We start from the raw sequence: 23,387 nt of genomic DNA on the forward strand, positions 1-23,387 counted from the left end.
ATGTCCAGAGCAACTGACTTGGACATTTGGGTTCTCACATACAGCCCCTCTGGAAATTAAAGGAATCGAACATCAAAGACCTTTTTATAGATATAATAAAGAATCTTTATTTATTAAAACAAATACCATTTAAAATACATTTTATATTAGCAGCATCATTCCACGTATCTGATGAAGAGGGCTATGAAGATGCAGCCTAACAGAGACACAGATGAGGCCGAGAGCACCACCACGATTACGCTTCCTGCCAGGTTGACCAGTGCGCCGAGCCCCGCGCCCACGATAATCTGAGCCAGCTGGACCATGCAGGTGAGCGCCGCACAGTCCACACCGGTGCCTCGTGGAGTTTCTTTGCTTCCCTGCAACGCCACCTGTTCCTGGAAGGGGAGATGATCGGAGAACAGGTGAATGGGGAAGAACAGCAATATCTGATGTTATCAATTCCTCCATTACCAGAGATGTCCATGGCAAAAAGCAATCAATACTTGGGTTAATGGATTCAGCTTTGTATTGAGAGACCCCCCTCGTAAACTGCATCTATTTATTTTCAGTGGCACCTTGGGCGATCAAATGATGAATGTCATCACCAGCTCACTTGATTTAGCTTTACAAGGTATTGATTGAGTACATGAGTACACATTAAAACTGCTATTGAAAACAAGGCTTTTTCTGCGGGTATTGATTTTTCAATGGCAACCCAATTAAAGTTATTGTTTTTTTAATATGATCTTTGTTCGATGATTCGTTTTGCCGCAGTTTTATTAGCAGCTGTCAGCTGCCAATAAGTCCTTAATGTTCTGAACAGGAGTATCACATGGTAAATTAATGAGGTTCCATATTATTCAGCAAAATTAAGTCTATTATTCAGAGACATTTAGGAAAAATTAAAAAACCCATTTTCTTCCAGATCTGCATTCTCCTGATATTTAAACACACTTTGTTAAATGCCAGAGACTTGGCTGGGAATTTTAATATGAGCTACACAAATTATGTTGGGAACCACGTCTCCTGCAAATCTCTGCTGCCAAAATCTTTGTAGTCAAGAGCCGCCTCCAGTGAGGTGCTACCTTGTAATAAACTGGTCTACAGCTTTTCTGACAGGTACTGAAATCTGGATGTATATATTGACAGGTACATTACACTGATGATCACATCGGTTGCATAGCATGGCACCCAAAAAAAAAGAAAACACACCCTTAAACCTTGGCTCATTATGCAGTGCTCTGATGGACTGCCAGAATAAGAATCTGGGCAGGGGGCTCATGATGAATCATTACTCTTTAATCTATCTCAAGTAAAAATAGTTGGAATTGATGTCATGATGAGCTCAGCGTGCGAATGGAAAATAACTATTTGACAAATTTCAGTGCTATATAGTAAAATATGGAAATGTTATATAGTAATGTTTCAGAGATCTTTCGGTTGACATGTAACCACCCCTTTTTTAATTTAGTTTAATTAATACAGTACCCCATAATATTTAATAATCCAAATTTTACATTCATTTAATTGTAATAATTACATTATTAACAATGTTTGCATTTTTATCTCCTCTGTCTAACTCACTTACTATGCACCTAACTCTCTTTTAAATATAAAACTCTGGACTTCATTCTATAAGGTTTTGTCCTCATTCCTACATATTTGAGAAGTACAACAAAGTGTACATTGTAACACTGTACATTGTATCATGTAATTTGACAGCTGTAATATAAACCTTTCATATGTATCCAGGAGGACAATGTCATTATCACTGGGTGAAATATCTTAGTGTAATAAAGTCAATTGATTTACAGAGGCCCTTAACTTATTTAACACATGAAGGAAGTTAGAGTCGTTAAATAATTATGTTATTATTTTTGTAATTAAAAAACCTACGGGAAACCTGATCGCCTGCTGTATATATCCCAATCTGGCAATGGAAACGTTTGTGTGTTATTAACATGCTATTTCACCTTTTATACCATATGATGACAAATGCTTGGTTGATCTTAATAAGATGTAGGCTGTGTCTCTAATGATATTTGCTCACTTATTTTTCATTCTGCACAAGTTTGAAGCCACTTCTATAAAGGATGTAAATGCTTTGATAACAATGAATATACATTTTAAAAAGTTTCAAATTAATATACCAATCATTGCACTTCTATCAGACATTGTTATATGGCTCACTTTGCTTATATAATCTATAGTTATGTGAATCAACACCTCCGACTGCAGGGCACCACTTAGTGAACCCTTTAGAAGTAAACTCACTCACAGTCATGGGTTCCCTGCTGAGCTTTTGGCCCCTTGCTGCACCTTGCGTGTTTGATGATGTGTTTGACGAGCGGATCCTTGTTTTGTTATTTGTTTGACGCATGTTGACTTATTCAAGAATGTACAGTCCTGGAGTTTTGTGAGTGAATTTAAATATAACATTGTTTGTTTTTAAGAAGTTGCCACAGGCACTGTCTGACTGAAGAAGGCTTAGTCAAAACATCTATGCATTTTTCCCCTGTGCTAAAATTTGTCGTTGAAAACCAGGGAGCACACATCCCAGCTCTCTTTGTTATGTCTTTGGTTGAGCACATTATTTCTTCTGATCCTTTGCATCTAAACCTTGAAAAAAATCATCTCTTTACCTGCTCTTCACGCTGATACTCTGCGATGAGGTTGAATGGGATGGTGTAGAGCGTACTGGACATGACACCGAACACGGTGCACAGGATGAGCGTGGCAATGATGTTGGGGAAGAGGCCAATCAGGCTGGTGCCCATACCGAACACAAAGTAGCCCATGAAGTATAATCCTTTCAGGCCGATGTATGGGAGAAGGAAATGCTGCACATCTGAAAACACACAAACACAGAGGAGGTCACTTTTACTCTCACTTGATGGACTTTCGGTTCTGATGAACTGGTGAGCAGACCCCAGTGTTTAACCTCTGTGGGGTCATTATCAAGGCCGAGGTTCGTTCGTGCTCCTGAAGGCTGTTAAGTGTTCCAATTTGCTGAAGTCAACTAGAGCCAAGATTAAATGGAAACTAAACAACCTTTAAACAAATAACCCAGGACGGTTTGGTACTCTGCAGTTTACCTGCACCTGAGGTCGTCAACTGTCTCCTGAAAGATAACAATGCGATTCTGCTTAGAAGTCTTATCGCCCAGGGGGTTTTGCCTCCTGCATTAAGCCATGCATTTCCTTTATGGTAGTTTAGTTTCACTATATATTTTGCTAAATGCAAAAAAACAGTGTTGCTTTTCTTTGTGGAATTATCTTTTTAGCCTGTCTGACCATAGGTGTATGTGTGTGTGAGTGAGAGTGTGTGAGCATGTGTGAGCGTGAGCATGATTGTGCTGCAATATGAAATAAAAATGTTATTATTTAAAAAAAAATTAGAGGATCGGTATGTGGTGGTCTGTGTTAATATTTTGGAGGTGCCATGAATATTTCAATGTATGTACCTGGGGTTCATATGAAACTGGTGGGTCAGAGAACATTAGCTGAGTAGACGGACCTTAAAATAGTGCCCTGGGCGCATTTTCTGATCACACTGCGAGAAGAATGAGGTCACTTGCGTCCCAGACCACCTCTGAATGTGATCTGAAGCCCCTTTTCCATTGGCCTAACAACCCACTAACACAGTGACATCTGGCTTATTTCTGCAATGGGATATGAATACAATCAACATTCACTCCCAGGTCAAATGACTGCAGAAGACAGGCTTTTATCTGCCCTGGCTCTGATCAGCAGTGATAGAAACAAGACACCATGGAGAGTTCGCTAATTTATTTTTTATTTTGGCAGGCCAGACGCAGCACCTTTTCTGGCACAACGTTCTGACACATATTGAACTCCAGGGCTTTGGCTTGTAAATAGTCATGAATATTTGTGTTCGTACTTTTAGTTACATCTCCGGCACAATGTGCAAAAGCGATTTTTATGATATAGAACATGATTCACCAGGAAAAAAGAACACATAAAGGCAAACTCCTGTCGTGGAAATGAGAAGAGAGTCCTTTTTTTTTTTTTTTTTTGTGAGTTTAGAAAAGTATCCACCTATTTAGATTTTAAAGAGGTATGAGTGATCAAATCTGAAATACGTCCTCAATGCATCTTGGGTGTGTTCACAACTGCACTTAGAGCTGTGATCAGATCACTCAGCGCTGATGAGGTACCTCTCTTGGATGACCTGGATTGTTAATAACGCCAAATACCATAGATTTGGCCTTTTTCAATTTGCGGCAGTTGACTGGACGTGCAATTGACTGTCTTGAATAGCAACGACAACCTCAGCACCCAGTCTATAAATAGAGCCATTTTTCCCACTCAAGTGCAGCATCAGTGCCTTCATTACTTGTCCAACCTGCTATTTCTCTGCCTTTCACAATAAAGCAGACCTTCTGTTTGGATTTAAATCACTACAAGTCAGCAGCCTCTGGGAAAATGGGTGTTTCATTCATGCACAGCCTGCTAATGGTTGGCTGATGCCTGTAAGCCCAAGTACAAGAAGAGAATTAAGTGGTCATTGCCTACAGTGACTTAGTTTCTTTACCCAAGCTAATCAGGCTGTCATTCACAGGAGCAAATGTTGTCACTGCAGGAAGTGGTGATTTTAATTAAGAGTGGCTTTAATGATCAATGTGCAGACAGCCACCCACACTTTCTCCTGCCACTCACCCACACAATGGCTCGAACAATCAAGTGAGTCCCTTTGAATTATAGGGTTTTCTATATTAAACGATCATGAACAAAATGTGATTGCGCTGATATAGTGCCCTATTTTTTGTCTTCTTCAGCCATGAACTTTTTCCAGGGTTGTCTTTCATATATGAAGAACGCAGCAGCTGGGTCAGATGCATTCACGACAAAGGGAAAATGTCCAGCACATTCAGGTGTGGGGTGGTGTCTGGGTAGAGCAGGAGGTAGGACATCACATATCTATGAACTTCCCATGGATCTTATCGCCAAAAGCTCTTGATTTTCATTGTATTTTCAAGTTGACATCTTTCTCAGCCTCTTTTATGTATGTATGCGTACGTATATTTACGTAAGTATGATACCTCTTTTTCATCCTGAGATGTTTTTATAGTTATTATTGTTTGGTTATTTTCAGTTTCACCTCCAAACTCACATTTTAACAGGGGCGCTTGCTGAATAAGCCACCCCAAATTAAGATGCTCTTTCCACCACACTCTTCACCTTTGAGATCTTTTCACATTGATAGCTGTTGAAAACTTTTTTTACACTATACGTAATGTTTTCTCTTCCCAAACAATTAACTCTTAGTTTCAGTCGACAAAACATTTTCCCATCAGTGTTGTAGAGCGTAGCTTCCTCTTTATTTTCCCACCATGCAACTATATTAATGGCCTAGAACAAACTGGTCAGAGATGCTCTCCAGCTCATCTGACTCCTTTTTAAGGATTTCATTATTTTTCCTGGCTTTCACCCCACTGAGTACTCTGTGTTATGCAGCCACATCAAGGCAGAATATCCACCATCAAATTTAGAATTGGTTTTAATATGGACTGATGAATTTTAAACTGTTTGAGATAACCTAAGCTTAAGCAAATCACCAAGTCTCAATCATATGTCCTTTGAGATTTTTTCTATGCTAGGTGTGGGGCACATACACAGATGTGCATTGTGAACAGTGGACTCACAATGTTTGGGTGTTTTTAATAATATTTCTGTTGCTGGACTCCAGGTCTGCTTTTTAATGTCATTAGCCTCAGGGTTCATATTCTCTTTCAAACCTTCACTGTGCATGGTGGAATCAGATATTCAATCAAAAACACATTTATGCATGTTAAATTAATAATATTTAATTTTTTCATTTTTGAAAATTGGATCGAGCCCTGTTTTGAGGCAAATTTCCATATAAACATAGGCAATTCCATAAAAGTTCACTTGTTGCACATGTACTTACAGGAGTAGAGAGCAGACGACACCGCGTTAATACACAGTCCCCAGCAGCCCACTTCTACTCCTCTCTCATATGTGATGTAGGCTGTAGAGTTGTGCTCTGCATAAGGGTTTCCCTTGTATACAATCTGCAAAATAAGAGAACAACTTTGTAAAGACAAAGGAGTAACAGTAAAAAGTCTGCTATTTACATTCAGTGTCATTGCTTTCAAACACTGGTGTTGGTACAGAGGAAGAAATCAAGAGTATGCAGAACATTGGACTAACAACTGGATATTTTGGAGGAGAGGAGAAGTAAATAATAATCAATTATAATCTTGAGTTTTGTTAGTTGTTGAATACAGAGCTGGGTCAGAGCAGAGGCAAATTACTGTGTGATACAAAATGCATGTTGCAAACACTACACTACAACCAATTTGTGATTTGTCGTGAATTCTCCTTTGCTGTTGTGTTTTTTGTATTGCTTTCTGATTTGCAAAACACTACAGCAAATAAGGAAACACAACGGCACCGAAAGAAACATAACAGCAAATAAAAACAACACGAAACAAAAATTTAAAAAAAGATTTTTTTCTTGTTTTTGTATTTGTGATTTGCTGTTGTGTTTTCCCATTCGTTTGGACCACCATAGTTTCAAACATTGATGCATTGTAAACAGAGACAATACAATTTAAAAGAAGGTTACTTCCACTGTACAGGGATTTATTTTATGTCTACTGGTAAAGAATGAGATCTTTTGAAAATCTGACCCTCGCAGCATGTTCCTGTAAATCTGCAGCAGCTCATTAGGTGTACATCAGAGAACAAAACTAAATATACCTTTGTCAAGTGCACAGCTCTGACAGTTTTCTGCTGTGCACACAGGTGGAAACCAAGTAATTATTAAGTCTTATAAATCAGTCACAGCGAGCTGACGTCTGACCAGATCTGTTGTTTGAGGAGTTTGTATGTTCTTGTGTTTGTGTGGGTTTACTGTTGCTTCCTCCCACAACATGCAGCTTAGGTTACTTGAAGTTGCCTGTGGGTGTGAATGTGACTGTGAATGTTTTTGTTCCACATGTTTCACATACAATGTCTAACTGTTGCTCTTTTAGTGTTGAGACCTTTCACTGAGTCTATGTTAAATACCAGAAATACAGTATTTGCTGGTTCCTGAGGTTCCTTATAGGGACATTTCATGGTAAACCAAGCATTATGTTATAAAGTGCTACAGCTGCTCTAAAGCCAGATAAACATAAAAGCTGAGATCAAACCACTCAGCCTTTCATATAAATATTGGCTGCCTGCTTTTTCTTTTTTTTAACCAAATGGATGCACATTTAATTCACCACTTACTACACATTTCTTATCCACGACAACAACGTCTGCAATTTCAGATTTTGAGTTGGTGTATTAGGTCTTAGTGAAGCGTGGCATTGGGTGTTGCGTCACTGCGTGAAGTGCATCCTTTGATCAGCATGCACACTGTGACACCCTGAAGCATTCGTCATTATTACACGTCAACAGAGGATTACACACAATAAAAGTAGGCCCTTCCACCACCCTGCACCCCCTATCTGCCCTCACAGAAACATGGATTAATGGAGCATGTCACTCACATTTCTTTCATGTCATTGTGTCACTTCGCCTCATGTGTCATGTTAGGGGACGACAAATAATGATTAATCTCATTATCGGTTTGTTCGGATGATTCATAATTTGTTAATTGTATGAAATATCAGAAATCTAGCGGAAAATGATTCAATTTTCCCAAGGTAAAGTGCTCAAATAGCTTATTTTCACAAAAAGATTTCACAATAACATGGAGCAAATAAAATAATTTACCTTGCACATTTGAGAAGAAGGAAACAGAGATTTTTCATGTATCTTTTCATTTGACATCTTTAACTAACAAATGGCTTTGTGGGGAAATCTCAAACTACAATTATTTCTGCACAAGAGCATTGTGGCTCTCAGGTGCCTGAAAGCACATATCACAAGGCCACACATCTGCTCCTGGTTTTTTTTGTGCAACAAGTCTGTCACAATTCCCCAACCAATAGAAGGACAAGTTGTTGACAAATGAAATTGTCCATCCCTTGTCTCTTATGCATGTCAGCAGTTGTATGATTATAAAATGCAGGATTTAACCGCACAACAGCTGTTAGCAAACGCATTTATTTGATTATTCAAGTTGCATTCTTCACTGGTAGCTGAGGCTAATGTCGCTTACTTTCGTTCAGAAGGGGATCATGTGATAGGAACCTGACGAATCAGTGAAGGAGATTTTGTGACTGAAAAGACCCAATCAGCAAGTGGCTAGGAGCTTCTACGCCTTCAGCCTGAAACATCTACGTTTCTGTCCGTCCAGACTAAAACCTTTAACAAGGCCAGATGCGTTTTCCAAACTTCTCCCTGTTTTAGTGGTTCTGACGCTTCAGGGTAATGTGGACACCAGGCCTATCTTTAGCAGAGTTAAAGTGTTTTCAAACTAAAACGTAGTAGTGTGGATGTAGCCTGAGCCTCCCCCTTGCCCCCTCGCTGACCATAAAAACCCACCAGCAAGTTGTTAGAAAGAGCTGAGCTCATTATCAGCCTATCCCTCTATCAGCAGTGTTGTCTGAGTGGGGCACACCGAATCATCAAGGACTGGAGCGAACCAGCCTATTCATCAGACTGAGGCATAGTCACCCAACCGCAGCATCTCATCTAGAAACAACAGGTTGATGAAGAGCCTCTACCTGCAGGCCTTCGGGCCCCTGATTAACCACATCTAGCACTTCAGTGTGAGCTTATCTCACTGATGTGAAGGATGAACCTTGTTTTGGTCAAAGCATGAGACCATGTGCAATCACTCTTTATATAGAATCCTTTATGTACCTCATTGTGTATCTCTAACTTCTTTTAGATAAGGCCTCTTTCTATTATTTATGATCTATTTATTTGGTGAGGTTATGGATAACTGTTTGGAACACCCCCCGGTTTTTATTGTACAGTTGTTCTTGACATGTTTTGTTAACGACAAATACATTTGAATTTGAACATCAAAAAACAGAGTGTACTGAATATGCAAACTGAAATGTAAAATTCAGATGCTTTGTGAAATGTTCATGATCAACCAATGAGTTGTTTTATTTATGACTTGCTCTGAGTGTTAGAAACTGTCTGTCAAGTGCTCAGCTTGTGTGTGAGTGTGAGTGTGTGAGGCTGGGCGTGGTCGCCTGTCCCCCGAAGCTCCTCCGGTCTCTACTACCAATCAACCCACCCAAATATAGACTGATCTAACCTTCACTTCATCACCAACGTCTTTCAAACTTGTGGTTAAACGCTTCTGTAAGTGTTCAAATGTGTTTACTGTCTCCTTACATGAATTTCACGTGTTCACGATTCTTTCAGCCACACTCAGCCAGCGTACAGTGATGCATTTCAAAAAGCAGTAATGAGGATGTAGCCTCTGCTTCAGCTTCGCCAGCCAGAGTGGACTCTGAACTCTGGAGCACGGCCTCTTTTGGTTTAGTTAGTTCACACATTTACTTTGATCACACCTTTTCAGCTGTTGTTAATTCATTGTGTTTTTCCTGCCCTTCTCTCTGCTGCCTGTCATTGAGTCCATCCTTTTTGGAAAACCTTACTATGAGTCTAGCAGGGAACTCTGCTGCCGGTCACCCGTTATCTCACTATCTCGTCTTTTCCTTTTAGCACTCTAATGTGTGTGGGGGGAAAAAAAGCCTGTCACATTCTCCCAAAGGCACTATAGGTTTTTTGGACATTTTGAAAAATGTATTTGTCTGGTCCAAAATTATTCCCTTTATAATGTAGATGAATCACACTCGGGAGGCCTGAACAAGCAAAAATCTAAACCCGAGCCAGAAATGACAGCAACAGCTCAGTGACACTAATGACAGCAATTTACTTAGTCTCTTAGAGTGAGTGGTAAATGAGCAGTGATTAGGAGCTTCACACAGAACACAAACAGGCAGAAGCTTGGGCACAAATGGCTTTGCTCCTTTTGAATTGCCATCGCGCTGATCTTTGACTGTTTGAAATGTGTGCATGTCCTTGTGCCGACACACAGGAAATCAATACCTGTCCCATGAAATCGGTGAAGAAGAGCATGTTGCAGAGGAAGGCCGTCCATCCCAGTAGGTGACTGACACACAGGCAGCGATAGTGGGTTGGCATGTTGATGATGGTTTTCATCAGTGACCTGAATGTCATCCTCTTCTGTGCCTGCAGGTGTACACGAAGACATCACACATCACTGCCAACAGCAACAACACTGACAGGTATATTCATACCGATTTTAATATATTTATAAATTAGGCCTAGCCCCTATTACGCTCCTGGTATTTATGTCACAAGCTTAATACCACATCTGACGATAGGTCTGCACGCTCAAGATCTTCATCTTGACACAAATGAATGAGCAAAGATCTCGGAAAAAGTTCTATTTAAAGGCAAGCTTAAAATATTTTTGATTTGTGTAGCACTAAATTTAAAGGAAGATGAGGACTATCAAAGCCAAAATGATTATCTATCAGAGATTATTAATCAAAGTCTTAACATCCAGGCGAGGTGGCAAAACCGTGTTTAAAGACTGCGATACAAACTCCTCTAGTAAACTCTTCTTTTTATATTGTTATTGTAAACTCAGCCGGAAGGGATCATTGATTCCATGCATAATGCAGGAATTTGTCTCACTGGGTTACATCCACATTATGACATAAAAGATTCAGAGGGTTATTTGAGGAGTTTCATCTACAGGGAAAAACCTCATTAACCACTTGAACTTTGAAAAACCCTAAATATTTACATTTCCACCTGTAAGCAGCTTCAAACTTTAGAGTATTTTCAGTGGTGGAGATAGCGGCACGGCTCCTAGGATGGCCTTGGACTTATTTTCAGATGTTCATGATCCCGGGAGGGTGAATCCTAATGGTTTTGGTGATTTATTAGTTTGACATTTGGTGGGGGGGGGGCTGTATTGACAGCTGGCTATGGCTGCCAGCTGTCATTTCATTCGGTGACCTCCTATCAACACTGTCAGGATTTCACACTACTACACTGCACGTCCATTCTCTGTCCTTTCCTGCTACATGCAATGCATTTCTATGACCAGGATAAGCAGTAAATATTCACCCTGCACATCACATACCTCTTTGTTTGGCTGCTTGGCACTGGAGGTCACAGAGTTGGCCTCCCCCAGAGCAGAGAACGACCTCGGCCTCAGGTCCGGGACTGACGCCGGGGCGGCGGGGGAGACGGTCTCTTTAGACATTGTTCCATAACCATTGCTGTGGGATCCTAGCACCCGCAGGGCACTGGGAGGTGACGAGTCGTTGGCAGATGGGTCCCTGCCCAGAGCCTGCTCTGGAATACTGAAGAGGTGCACAGTGAGGAAGATGCTCCAGGTCAGTGCAGCGAAGAAAAAGATGACTTGGTACTCGGAGCCCAGCACCTGCCCCAACGCAGAATGACCCCAGTCCATGGCGCCCACCAGGTAACCACAGGCCCCGCCCAGGCCTGGAACGCACAGAGGCAGAGGTTAAAGCCCTATGCAGATAGAAAAATTGCAATTATGACAAAGAGAAAATACACCCTCAGATCCTGTTACATCATTTTGTCTTCCAGTATATATTTTTTTTTATGTTACAGAAGAGAGTGTGGTCCATCAGGACAATAGACTGAGACACAGCCTCGAGGCTACATGGTGTGTGATGACATGATTAGTAGAATCACAATTTTGTTGTGGTAGTACCTGTCTTGTTGGGGTAGCATCTCTATTAGGAGAGGCTCTGTGTGTGTGTGTGTGTGTGTGTGTGTGTGTGCGTGCGTGCGTGCGTTTGGCAAGTATTGTATAACCATAGAACTACTGTTGAGAAGCTAGAATAACTGATTTTTTTTGGCCACTTGGGGGCAGTGGGAATATGTAGCCAAAACAATATAAGTTGATATAGTGAAGATGCTTTTAGGATTTGCTGCTATCAGTAAACAGGCTTTTTCTCCTCCAACCTTGCAGTTTTTGTTGTATTTGTTGTGTGTAGAGGTTGATTTCAGAAAATGTCCTTTGCAACTGTTGCTTCAGTAATTGAAATTTCTACAGGTGCTTGTGCGTTCAAGCATTTCATGTGCTTTCAAGGTAAGATGACGTGATTATTGAACTGTGGATGGCAACGTTTTGTTTATTGAAAAGCCACTGTGAGTTCTCTCATAATTTTTTTTTAAAACCTGCTAATCACTGTTGCAACATTCTTCATGGCTGAGTGATGCTCTTATAAACTCTCCCATCTTTTCTCCAGGTACTCCACGGTCATACAGACATACTGATCAGCTGAACTATAGACTTGCGTGTATAGGTTTGAAGGTGAGCTTGAATAATTGTTTGTCGGCCTTGTGATACGCTGGTGACCTGTTAAGGGTCGGCTGGGATTAACCTTCAAAGAATAATAAGCAGCATAGATAATGGATGGACAATCTGGTTTATTATTTGCAGGCAGTTCCCTGCAGCTGTTTTTTTATAACCCTGTTCATTCAGTAATTCTTAACTGGAAATCACAGGTGTAATAAATGTTGTCTGCACTTTTGGGCCCTTTTGGATGCACTGTTTGTTGTTAATTAACTACACAATCAAATATCACACAATTAAAATGATTGTTATAAAATGATACAAAATGACTTTAACATTTCAGTGTTATTGTGTGTAATCAGTTTTGTTGTGAATTGTAATTCAACTGCTGCATGAATTTCTCTGCCAACTCAAATCTGAATGTGTTATTTGTTGACTTTATCACTGCACTGAGGTGCAGCTTAATGAAACATCCAGCAATCAAAAGAAAGACGAGAAACTAACCACCACGGAGGTAAGCTGAGAGAGCGTGCCTTGATTTTCATGTCAAATATTTGTTCATAGCATGAGGAAATGAAAAGAAACATCCTCATTCAGTCCTCCCTGCTTGAGAAACCTTTGTTCACAAACAACATGGTAGAATCTGAAAACAAAGCCAATGATTTCTATTTGTTATGATGTGTTTTTACAGTAAATGGAAAAAAAAATCACGAAATAAAACAACACTGTAGAACTACATGTAGTATTTGCATTCATCCTCCAAGGCCACCAATCCAACAAATGTGTCTCACTATGCTGCAAAATTAAGGAAAAATGTGAAGAAAATTTTGGAAAAAACGTGGGTGAAAAACATGACCTTTGCGGGGGATTCAAATGTATTTGATTGATTGATAAGACTGATTAACTGGTTGAGCGATTTATCCAACTGAGAAGATACAGGCCTCAAATATGGGCTATTTTTCTACATTTCAGCGAGTGGCAGGTGAAGTAATGACCACTTCAGAAGTCACACTTCACTTGTTTCTGCATGACCTCTGTTTGTGCGCGGCGTCACACACTCCACTGATTCAAGATCTGTCTCCACTGTCTTTTCCGTGTCATTGAAGTCATGTTCAGCACAAAACTCTCTACAATAGCTCAGATTTTTTATATTGAAGAGCAACAGAGCAAAACAGAGGCATCGCTGTGACTCACTGCGGATGCCCTGAAAAAAACACAGAGACTGAAGAGGAGAGAGGAGGAGATTTAAAATCAGAAAGGTGCAACTGAATTTAAATTGCCCATCAGAACAAAGCAGATTCACATTAAGGCAGCAAAAACAATTTCCTGTGAAACCTAATGAAGCTCACAGTTTTCACTCAAGAGCGACACAAGTGGCTCGTATACATTTACTAAAACTTCCATAGTTCTGGCTTAAGCTTCACAAGTCAAACTGAGTCCACACTAGCACGTCCATGAGGCTATGTTCAGGCTAAATGTGCTAATTGGTACTGTGAGTGACATGGACTCAATGGGAATGAAGCCAGGTATAATTCTGGCCACATTTACCATGTGTACAGATGGTCAGTCCAACTGAAATGACAATACTGAATCATCCACAATCTCTGTCCAGACAATGATCTCTGTCGACATTAACACATGTAAACCCATGTCACATTACCAGTCACTATAGTCGTGTGTCGGTGCAGATTGTCTGCTGTGCATTTGGTTGCTGAGTTACAGAGGCACGGAGTGTAAAGTAAAAGCGCAGGGAGTTTTTGATGAGATGGAGCTGGAAGAAAGATTAAGCAACACTTTGCATTCAGCATTGGTCGTTGAGTTGTGAAAGATAAGGCCGGATCTGGAAGCCAATGTTGGCAACTGCCAGCTGTTTCTGCTTGTCCATACTAAATGCAGCCGCAGAGTTTTACAATGAAAAACAGGGCCACAGCTGCATTTCCAAAAGTTCTGTAGCTGTGAAGACACCAGGTGAATTTGAATTTCACTTATTCACTTTTGTAGCATATGAGCTAACTGCTTTGCAAGTCAATGCAGGACAGACCAGCAAATGTAGTAGTAGATGACATTGCGTTGTTGTCTGCGTTGTTCACTCCTGTGAGTCTTCACAGTTTGTTAGGAGCTTTGAGCAGCATCTCACTGTTGACAGTCCACTCTGAAACTGAGTACGTTTCTTCCACCACAACAATGAAATCTACTAAATCTACTGTTGTTTTCCACTCTATTCGAGAGTGTGGTCTTTCATTTAGAGAGCACCATGATTTCACAGTCAGATTTTGCCTTCACTCAAAACCCTGTGCTCGTACTCAAACTGTATATGTTTACATTCTATTTGTCCTGCTCTCAAGCTGAGAGACGTTCTTGAATAAAGATGTGGGGGAAGAAATATAACAAAGCCGAAATCACCATTACAAATAGTCCTTGTAGAGGTTTTTTGTTCTGAACTCAACTGTTTTAACCTGAAACTGAATGTACTAGTGAATTTAACAAAGTCCAAATTTCCAGCAAATATCACAGCAGTTGACTATGGTGATTTATTTACTTACTAATGCACATGATGAAATGTATTTAATAGTGAGGCGATCACTTTGACAAACTGTCAATGAATGCAAACCTTGGAAATAAACTGAATGATAGAGTTTGAGAGGGTGATGTCATTATGTTTTGCAGTGATTTGGTCATAAACCAAAGTATTGGACAAATTCAAATTGTAGCCAGATGAAATTATTCATACTGTCACACACGTCAACCTCAGGGTGGCATTTGATGAAAGGTACCAGTATCACTTAATGTGTGTCTGTTCTGAAATTATTGAAAATCCATCAGATAGATGTGAAAATATTACGGTTTGAACCGAAATCAGGGGCCAACTGAAGATGCCATCCAGAGAATAATTCATGGATCTTCACAAAAATAAATCTGAAATGTGTGCAAATTGGTGCAGATCCAAATGAGTATGTAGTGAATTTAAATGTTTTTTTCCGTCTGTTCCATCTGTTGTGTCCAGTTTAACGTGTATCTGTAGAAAGTTCCACATCAGTGCCCTGTGCGCTCTGTGAGAGCCTGTTAAACTTCAAGTGTTGTTGATAGTGTTTCACCACTGGCATTTACTCCCAGGGTTCAGAGCACATAATTAGCTTTGTGAAAAGAAAGTACAGGCATCACTGAGAAACACACCATGGTTTCTTGCTCCTGCCTCCTCACATGCCAGCAGTGGCAGGGAGTCATGTGCCTGGCCTCTGTCTCTCTCTCAGCCCAGACCCATGACTGCAACACATGACTAGCTCAGGGCTGGATTACAGCCTGCTCACACCACCCAGTGCCTGCTGATAGCTGAGCCAGTGCACACACTAAAAACACCAACTCGCCTGTGAGCAATGTACAAATTAATGTTTTCTTAATTCTGTATGGTTTTCCCTCATATGAAACATTCAGTATCCGTTGGGTTGCATCAGTGATGGAGTTTGAAAGGAGAATATCAAAATATGACTTTTCCCACATGATGGCTATATAAAGTATTGAAGTATTAAAGTATTGAATTATGCAATCTTCAAACCGTTTTTTAATTCTAATTTAAGTGAGTATTAACTCAGCTCGTGTTTTCTGTTCATACATCATTAAAAGGGCTGATTTGTGAAGAAATTTGGTGTTATACAACAAAATGAGGTGGAGTGTGGAGTGGTTGTGGTGGGTCCTCAAGCATCTTATGACTTGTGGGTAAAGGCTGGAGAATTGGGTCCGGAGTTTAAATGCAGTTTGTCTTTCACGTACAGATGCGTTCACAACAGTAATAAATCCTCCGCATTATTCAGGCGAGAGGTGGAGGGTGTAACAGGCAGAGGCAGAAAGCGACGTAGTGTATATTCTTTCTAGTTTTTATATAGTTTTTGTATATGCAAATGTTTAATTTCTCTGTAAAAGTTTCATTTTGCTACAAATGTTTAATTTAATTTCCTTAATTCTCTGTACACATTTAAATTTACATTCATCTCAGGCCAATTTCAACGTATGGTAACTGTGTTATAAGTTAACTCTAATGTATAAGTTAATTCTAATGTATGTTCAATATATGTTACTGCCACTGGCTACTTGAATTTCCTTTGGGATCAATAAAGTATCTATCTATCTATCTATCTATCATTTATTTGATAGTTTTTAACTACTTAATAGATAATCATTTATTCTGTAAAACTAGGGCTGATTATATTTGCAAAGTTGTATTTTGAATATGACTTGTGTTATTATTTTAGATTTTGAAATTGTAGCTTGTATACACGTTGTATTTGATATCTGGAAGTCATCTTGCGACCCTCACTCTGTGTCTAGTGACCTCCCAGGGGTCTCATCATCAGTGCTCTCATGTAACTTGTGTAAAGAAAGTTTTTAAAAAAGTCCCAACTAAAGGGCCCTTTGTCTTTTCATGGACTCTTATCAGCAGACAGACATGCAGCCAACACAGAGACAAATATAAAGTTCCTGGAAATCATCACAGTGTGTGCTGCCTCCGCATGTATTCAGTCATACCACAAAAAGATCCAACTTAACTCAGAGAACAGCTGCCCTATGCTGGCAGTGAGTTTAATGACAGTTGCTCATCTACAAGCTGCCCACAGGGCAGTATTACCACTGAAACACTCATCAAGAAAATAATTTATGTGGAATAATTCAACAATAATCCATAAAGATGCACAGCAGAAACAGCCACCGAGGAAATGTTTGTGGCAGAAATAATCATGAATAAACATGAAACAAACACAGCGAGTGTCGGAGCAGGAGCAGCAGCTCTGTTATTACAGACCTGTCAGGAGCGCGTGGTAGTGCAGACCTCGCTCCTTGTCCTGATGCGAGCACACGTCAAACAGGTAGGCCTTGATGGGCCCGTCGATGAAATCCGCGGCGAAGTCAAACAGCACGACGCCGCACATCACCACCACGATGGCCCATATCCTCCTCTGTGTCCTGTCACTGACTAGAGCTGCAAAACAGAACAAAGCAGATCATTTAAATCATAATAATACGATGTCGACAGCTCAGCATCAATATATTTATTTTACAGAAGTGTCAAGAAGTTCAGGTGCAATCAAATGAATGATCCACATCACTGAGAACAGGAATCCCAGTGGAAAAGCACATAGACGATACAAACAGCTCTCACCCCAAAGAAACCAATTATTTGTGACAAGTTAGAAGCCTGACTGAGTGTGATGTCCAGTCGTGTTCTCTGTTAACAGAAATGGAGATGGCGACAAAAATATGATTCACCTGCAAAGCACGTAAATTAAAACGTAATGACCAGGATTTTAATAATAAAGTATAGAAGAGTGTGATTAGTCTACAAGGGTTTTCTTCAAGTACCTAAGCTCAGGTTAACTGGAGAGTCTAAATATCCTGAAGGTGTGAATGTGAGTGTGATGGTTGTTTGTCTTTATGCCTCCGTCCTGTGATAATCTGGTGACTTGTCCTGGGTGTAACCTGTTGCCCAATGTCAGCTGGGATTGGTTCCAACCACCCAGTGGATGGATGGATGGTTAGTTGGTTAGTTGGTTGGTTGGTTGGTTGGATGGTCGGTTGGTCGGGAGCTCAGGCAGGCGTTGGTTGGTTGGTTGGTTGGATGGATGGTTAGTTAGTAAGTTGGTTGGTGGATGGGTCGGTCGGGAGCTCAGGCTGGCGTTGGTTGGTTGGATGGATGAAGTATGTATCAAGTCCTGAAAAGTCAGTGGGTGAGTTACATCAGCACCTCCTGACACTCTTTCACTTGGAATCTGACCTGTTTCTAGCCTTGAAACAAAAGGAAATATACAATTTAAAGTCTTAAGAGCAATTCATGTGCCACAACAAGCCGTTCTTCTTCTTCGTTTTCTCTCAGATTAGACGGGGGGGGCAGCTACAACAATGCAAACATTATGCCACACACGATTCCTGCGGCATTTACGACAGCCCCAGAGAAACACAGAGAATGTAATCAGCTTATCCCGCATACGTCAGGAGGAGGGAATACTTTATCATCCATATGATTAAAACAAAGAGAAGAGTCTTTTTAATAGAAAACGAAAACAATCACGGGACATCTTCAGAAAGTAAAAGTGACTTTTAAACAAGCAGATTCCTTATCAGCAAAGACTTTAATTAAGGGTTCTGCATTTTGACTAAAAATAGGGGTGGATGTGATTGGCCCCTGAAGTGCCTCTGTCCTGTCAGTAGAAAATGTCACTTTCTTATTATTAACAACAAATAAACAACAAAAATAAGACAATTTGTCAAGCATTTTTTTTAAATACAAAAGGGAACAATGGCTGATTTTGCTCAAAACTTTAGAGTCAATAGTGGACAAGGAATGACTCATCTTACTGAACATATGTATTTGGCTGCTCTGTGTAAATGGTGGCCTCTTTATGGCCCCCAATTCAGACACATCCTAGATTCCGTCATTTCTCTAATCCTCTTATCTTTTAATTAAAAGGTATGACCAGGATATCACTGATGATGTGTTAAAAACTCTCAAAACATGTGAATGTGCAATTCACTCCTTGGTGAACCGATGGAGCTGCAGGAAGACATAAACAGCAGGAAACAAATTGGCACCACAGTGACACCACTCGCCCATCTTCTTCTTTTTTTCCCTTTCACAAAAATTCAGGACACACATTCTTTCTACTCGTGATGTCGCCCGGAGCACCAGCAGATCCCCATATGACGGTTTGGGTGTTTTAAATGTTATCAGCCACTACTTCAAAGTGAAGGCACAATGTGATTTTCCCCAGTCATACCTCACCATCCATCTGCGCTGTAGCGGATTCACAACCACACATTTAATTTCAGTCACAAGTTAAGGGTCCTAGCCTGCCAGGACATCACAGCCTCACATTTAACAAGTTTAATCGTTCTTTCATTTTCCTGATGCTGTGTCTGGTTTTCCCCCAGAGAGAGAACAGACACTGGTACAGTTCGGAGCCTGAGCCTTAAAAAGTCAGGGAGATAAGACGAAGCTCAAGGGCACAAACATACAAAATTATAATCATTGTGTCAGTGAGGAAATAAAATCCAATTAGATCACAAGCGTCAATGGTAAACAATGGCAGAAACAAGCTGATGTTATGTGAGGCTATCCTGACAGAAACTTCAAAATAGAAAACGCTGCATTTGTTGAGTTTCATGAGACAGGTCACAATTCCTTTTTGCATATTTCAAAACAAGAGCACAATTGAGATCAAAGTGCTGTCAAATTTCCACCGCGTCTTCTACAATGCGTCTGTTTCTCTGAGATGAAAAGAGATGATTATTCATTGTCTATTATTTTCTTTCAATCAAAGCAACAGCCAACTCCAAAACAAGAACTCATTTTCTCATATGACATGATCTATCAGCACCTCCCTCCTTTTTTTTCCACTTTCTTGCTCTTGAAGATGTGAATTTCCCCTAAAACACTTCGACCCAATCCCAACCGATCCCTTACCTGAGACGACAGCATCTCCATTGAGGAACAGGGTGAGTCCCACAAGCATGAGGATGCCCAGGACCACGATGTAAGGCCTTCGCCGGCCCCATGGCGAGCGGCAGTAGTCGCTGGCCGAGCCGATGATGGGTTGGAGCAGGAAGCCCAGCACGGGGCTGAGCAGCCACACCAGGCTGTACAGGCTGCGGGGAAGCCCCACACTCAGAAGGACCGGTGTTACGAAAGCTGCCTCCATGGCGTAGCAAAATTCCCTTCCAAACATGACCATGCCGTGGAGTATGAGGCGGCCCCGAGAGCGTCTGGGGGGCTCCACAGCCCCGAAAATGGCGCTCTCGCCACTGTCCATGTAGTCCTGTTTGAAGCCAGTGTGGTCTGTCGAGTACTGGTCCAAGGAGGAGGTGATGTGTTTGCCGGGCTCCAGGACCTGGCAGGCCTGGGGCCGCACAGACTGGTCCTCTGAGAGAAGCGTCATGGATTAGAGAGGGGAAAGAGGGGTGCAAGGAGATAGGGAGGAGGAGAGGAAGAATTACAAAGGAGAAAAGAGGAGATTTGGGTAAAAAAAAAAGGGACAGTGTTGTGGTGTCTCTCTGAATCAGCCAGGTGATGGATAAAAAAGGCCAGATGCCCAGATCCTCGCACTGATGCTGAGCTGAGGCTAATCCTCTCTACTGCATAGCTGAGCAATGAGTCCACAAGGCTTTACTTTACATGTGAAGGTCTGCACTCAGCTCTGAGCGGGGCAGAGTTGAACTTAATGAAGAGGACAAGGAGAGGGGAGGAGAGAGAGAAGTGGGTGTATTTTCCAGATTCCTGGATGTCTCTTGTCTTGTCTTGTCTAAGTACTGTAGTAAAGGCCAGGGACTGCCCAGGGTATGTGTCACATGTGTTTGTGAGAACCATGTGGATGATTGTTGTAAAAAGGGTTATTTATTCTGCAAATCCATTTCCATTTTGTTTCATCACTTTAATCTGAACTTTAAAGGGCACACTTTTAAACTATTTGCAGATTCATAATAGGTTTACATAATCTTATGTTGAAAAAACTTCATTATTTGTCTAATACTGTACATTTCTGCAGCACTTCATCATTTCATCATCTTTCTGAAATGCTCCATTCTCTCAAAAAAGACCGGCCTCTTCTGATTGGTCAAATGACCCACTCTTTTGTGATTGGTCAGCAGCTCAGAGCATGTTTCACAAATGTCATGCAACTTACCCAAAAGCTTCCTGATCAGCTGCACAAACTGACACCACTATAGCCACAGGGACAATGACACTGGCGCTGCAGACAAACATGGTACTTGGTCATAAAAACTCAAAAGAGTTTGGTTTGTTCTATTTGACTACTTTAAAAAACAGCCTCCAGAGAGGACCCACTCCAGATGTAAAAAAATAATATGAAGGGACCATTGTATTGTAAAGAGAAAGAACACTTCATACATTTTAGATGACACACACGTCACTAGGATTATTTTATATTAAATTTCTGCCAATAGATCCCTTTCACCTAAGTCTTTCACACTGGACCTTTAATGTGCACCAAGAATCTCATTTTTGAGTGAGTGGTAATGGTGCATTCATGCATGTGTGCATGTGAGAGATTGTGAATGCATGTGGTCCAATGAATAGATCCTCAGAAGTGGGCAAATCCATGTCAACGGAGTTAAGAGAGTTGAGATTTGACTACATCTTGACATGTTTGTCATGGGATCCTCATGTGCTCGTTTGAACTGTAGAGAAAGAGATGATGCAGAGGAAATACCTCTGTGGATAGAAACCTACAGAACAATGAACACTGAAAACATTTTAAACCTAAAAAAATAAAATGTTTCAAATGTGCAATGTTGTGAATCAAATAGTCAGTTTAAATGAAAAATGTGAATTTTAATGACATTTCTTCACATTGTAATTAACTGACCTTCATTGAACTTTAGATATATGAGTTGGAGGCCTGCATGCTGCCCCTGCAATGCAAGGATCTCATCGCCCCTGAAGCCTCTTGTCCTGATCTGCGAATTCTTCACCAAACAATGAAATAACAAGGGCTCTTTTGTGGTATGTTACTGCAGCACTTAAAGCTAATCAAGTGATGATGCATGTGATGCCTGAGGAGGGATGATGCTCAGAAACAGAAAGGTGGGAGCAGTCAGCAGGAGGAAGAGGCCGAAGGAAAAAAGGTCTGTTTTGTTCCATAAATGCTGAAGGTGGGAAATAGGAGAATGGTTACTCATGTGAGAGATGGCTCAGTGTTGATGCTCTGTCTGACAAATATTGATTAATTTTGAGCTTATCAAGACAAATTCCAGTGAACGGGCAGCATGGGGTAGCTCTGTCATCTCAGAGCCAAAGGGTTCACGGGGTAACTCTCTGAAGTTTACATGTTTTCCCCAGGTTTCTCCCTCCCCCTACTCCTTCCACCTCACCTCACCTCACCTCTGTTCCTAATCAAACGATGCATAGCATATGTTAAAATGATTGTTGATCATTTCGTAGACACTGCATCGTATTCAGTAGCCGAGTGATGCTCTCATAATCGCTCCCATCTTTTCTCCTGGTATGCTAAACTAATTATGATATACACTACATGATGACAATTTGAAGCTTAAAGGGATATTTCTGCCAAAAATGGAAATTCACTCATCACTGTGCCGATGGAGGGGTAGGTGAAGTGTTTGAGTCCACAAAATACTTCAGTTTAAGGCATAAATGTCTGCTCTTATCCTCACATAGTTACTTCTTAAGTTATTGCAAGAACTTGTGAGTATCGCAAGAACTCAGAGGAGGATATCAGCGGACATTCAGGCTAAAAACATGGTGGAAATGATGCAGTTTGGAGTTGAATTTGAATGTCAGGGCTTGTGGACACTTGGATGACACCACAGGAGCAGTATGGAGGTATTTACTCTATTTGTATTTTTGTTTTGTGGCTCAAACACTTCACCCACCCCTCCATAGGCAAAGTGGTGAGTAGATAGAGTGAATTTTCATTTTTGAGTGACCTATCCCTTTAAGTTCTTCAAATAATTGTCACTTCTCCTCCATATTCTCCCTGAAAACGAACTGCACGCTGGAGATTAAAATACTCTGTGCAATTCAACTCACATATACATTTAAGATGTTGAAGCTGCCGCTAATCTCACGCTATGCCCTGTGTTTGGCCTGGCAAGGTGAGAGTCAGATGTCCTGAATCACACAGCAGACATTCCTCACATACTTGTGTGCCTTAAGGTCTTACACACCACAACAGAGGGTGTAGTACAATCATGAAAAGGCGAAAACAGCCTGGTGGTAAAGAGGTGGGTGAGATCATGCGGGTGTTTTCAGCGACAAAAGACACATGACACTGCATGCTATGAGGAAGATGATTCTTACTTTACGGGCAATTGCAGACCACAGGATCGTCCGTAGGTTGCTTAGTGACAGGAAGATGATCTGTGTCCATGCTGGGAAGAAAATCGTGTAACAGTGTGTGACTTTGTAGAAAACTCTTAACAAAGAGAACAGCAAATTGGAGAGATATGACAACCCATTCCAACATAGCATGGACTAACATCAGCCTCCTAGTATGACCATCTTAAAAGAATAGTTTGATATTTTTAAACCACCCACACATGTAGTGAGAAATAAACTAGCACCAGGAGAGGGTTAGCTTAGCTTTGCATGGCTCTGCCCAAAAGTATAAAGTCATGGCACAGTGACATCC

At 40.9% G+C, this 23,387-nt stretch overlaps 1 protein-coding gene across 1 annotated transcript; it reads right to left on the reverse strand.

Moving 5' to 3' along the window:
• Nucleotides 1-78: 78 nt before the first annotated feature.
• Nucleotides 79-20,423, reverse strand: slc45a2 (solute carrier family 45 member 2). The gene is made up of 7 exons (XM_020081831.2): nucleotides 19,685-20,423; nucleotides 17,030-17,206; nucleotides 11,044-11,411; nucleotides 9,975-10,118; nucleotides 5,914-6,037; nucleotides 2,625-2,830; nucleotides 79-377 (listed from the first exon to the last, which is right to left on the reverse strand). The coding sequence occupies exons 1-7, from the start codon at nucleotides 20,154-20,156 to the stop codon at nucleotides 156-158; spliced, it is 1,713 nt and encodes a 570-aa protein (XP_019937390.1). The 5' UTR covers nucleotides 20,157-20,423; the 3' UTR covers nucleotides 79-155.
• Between the last annotated feature and the right edge of the window lie 2,964 nt (nucleotides 20,424-23,387).

Source organism: Paralichthys olivaceus, chromosome 18 (assembly GCF_024713975.1).
Source record: "Paralichthys olivaceus isolate ysfri-2021 chromosome 18, ASM2471397v2, whole genome shotgun sequence".
Lineage (NCBI taxonomy): Eukaryota > Metazoa > Chordata > Actinopteri > Pleuronectiformes > Paralichthyidae > Paralichthys > Paralichthys olivaceus.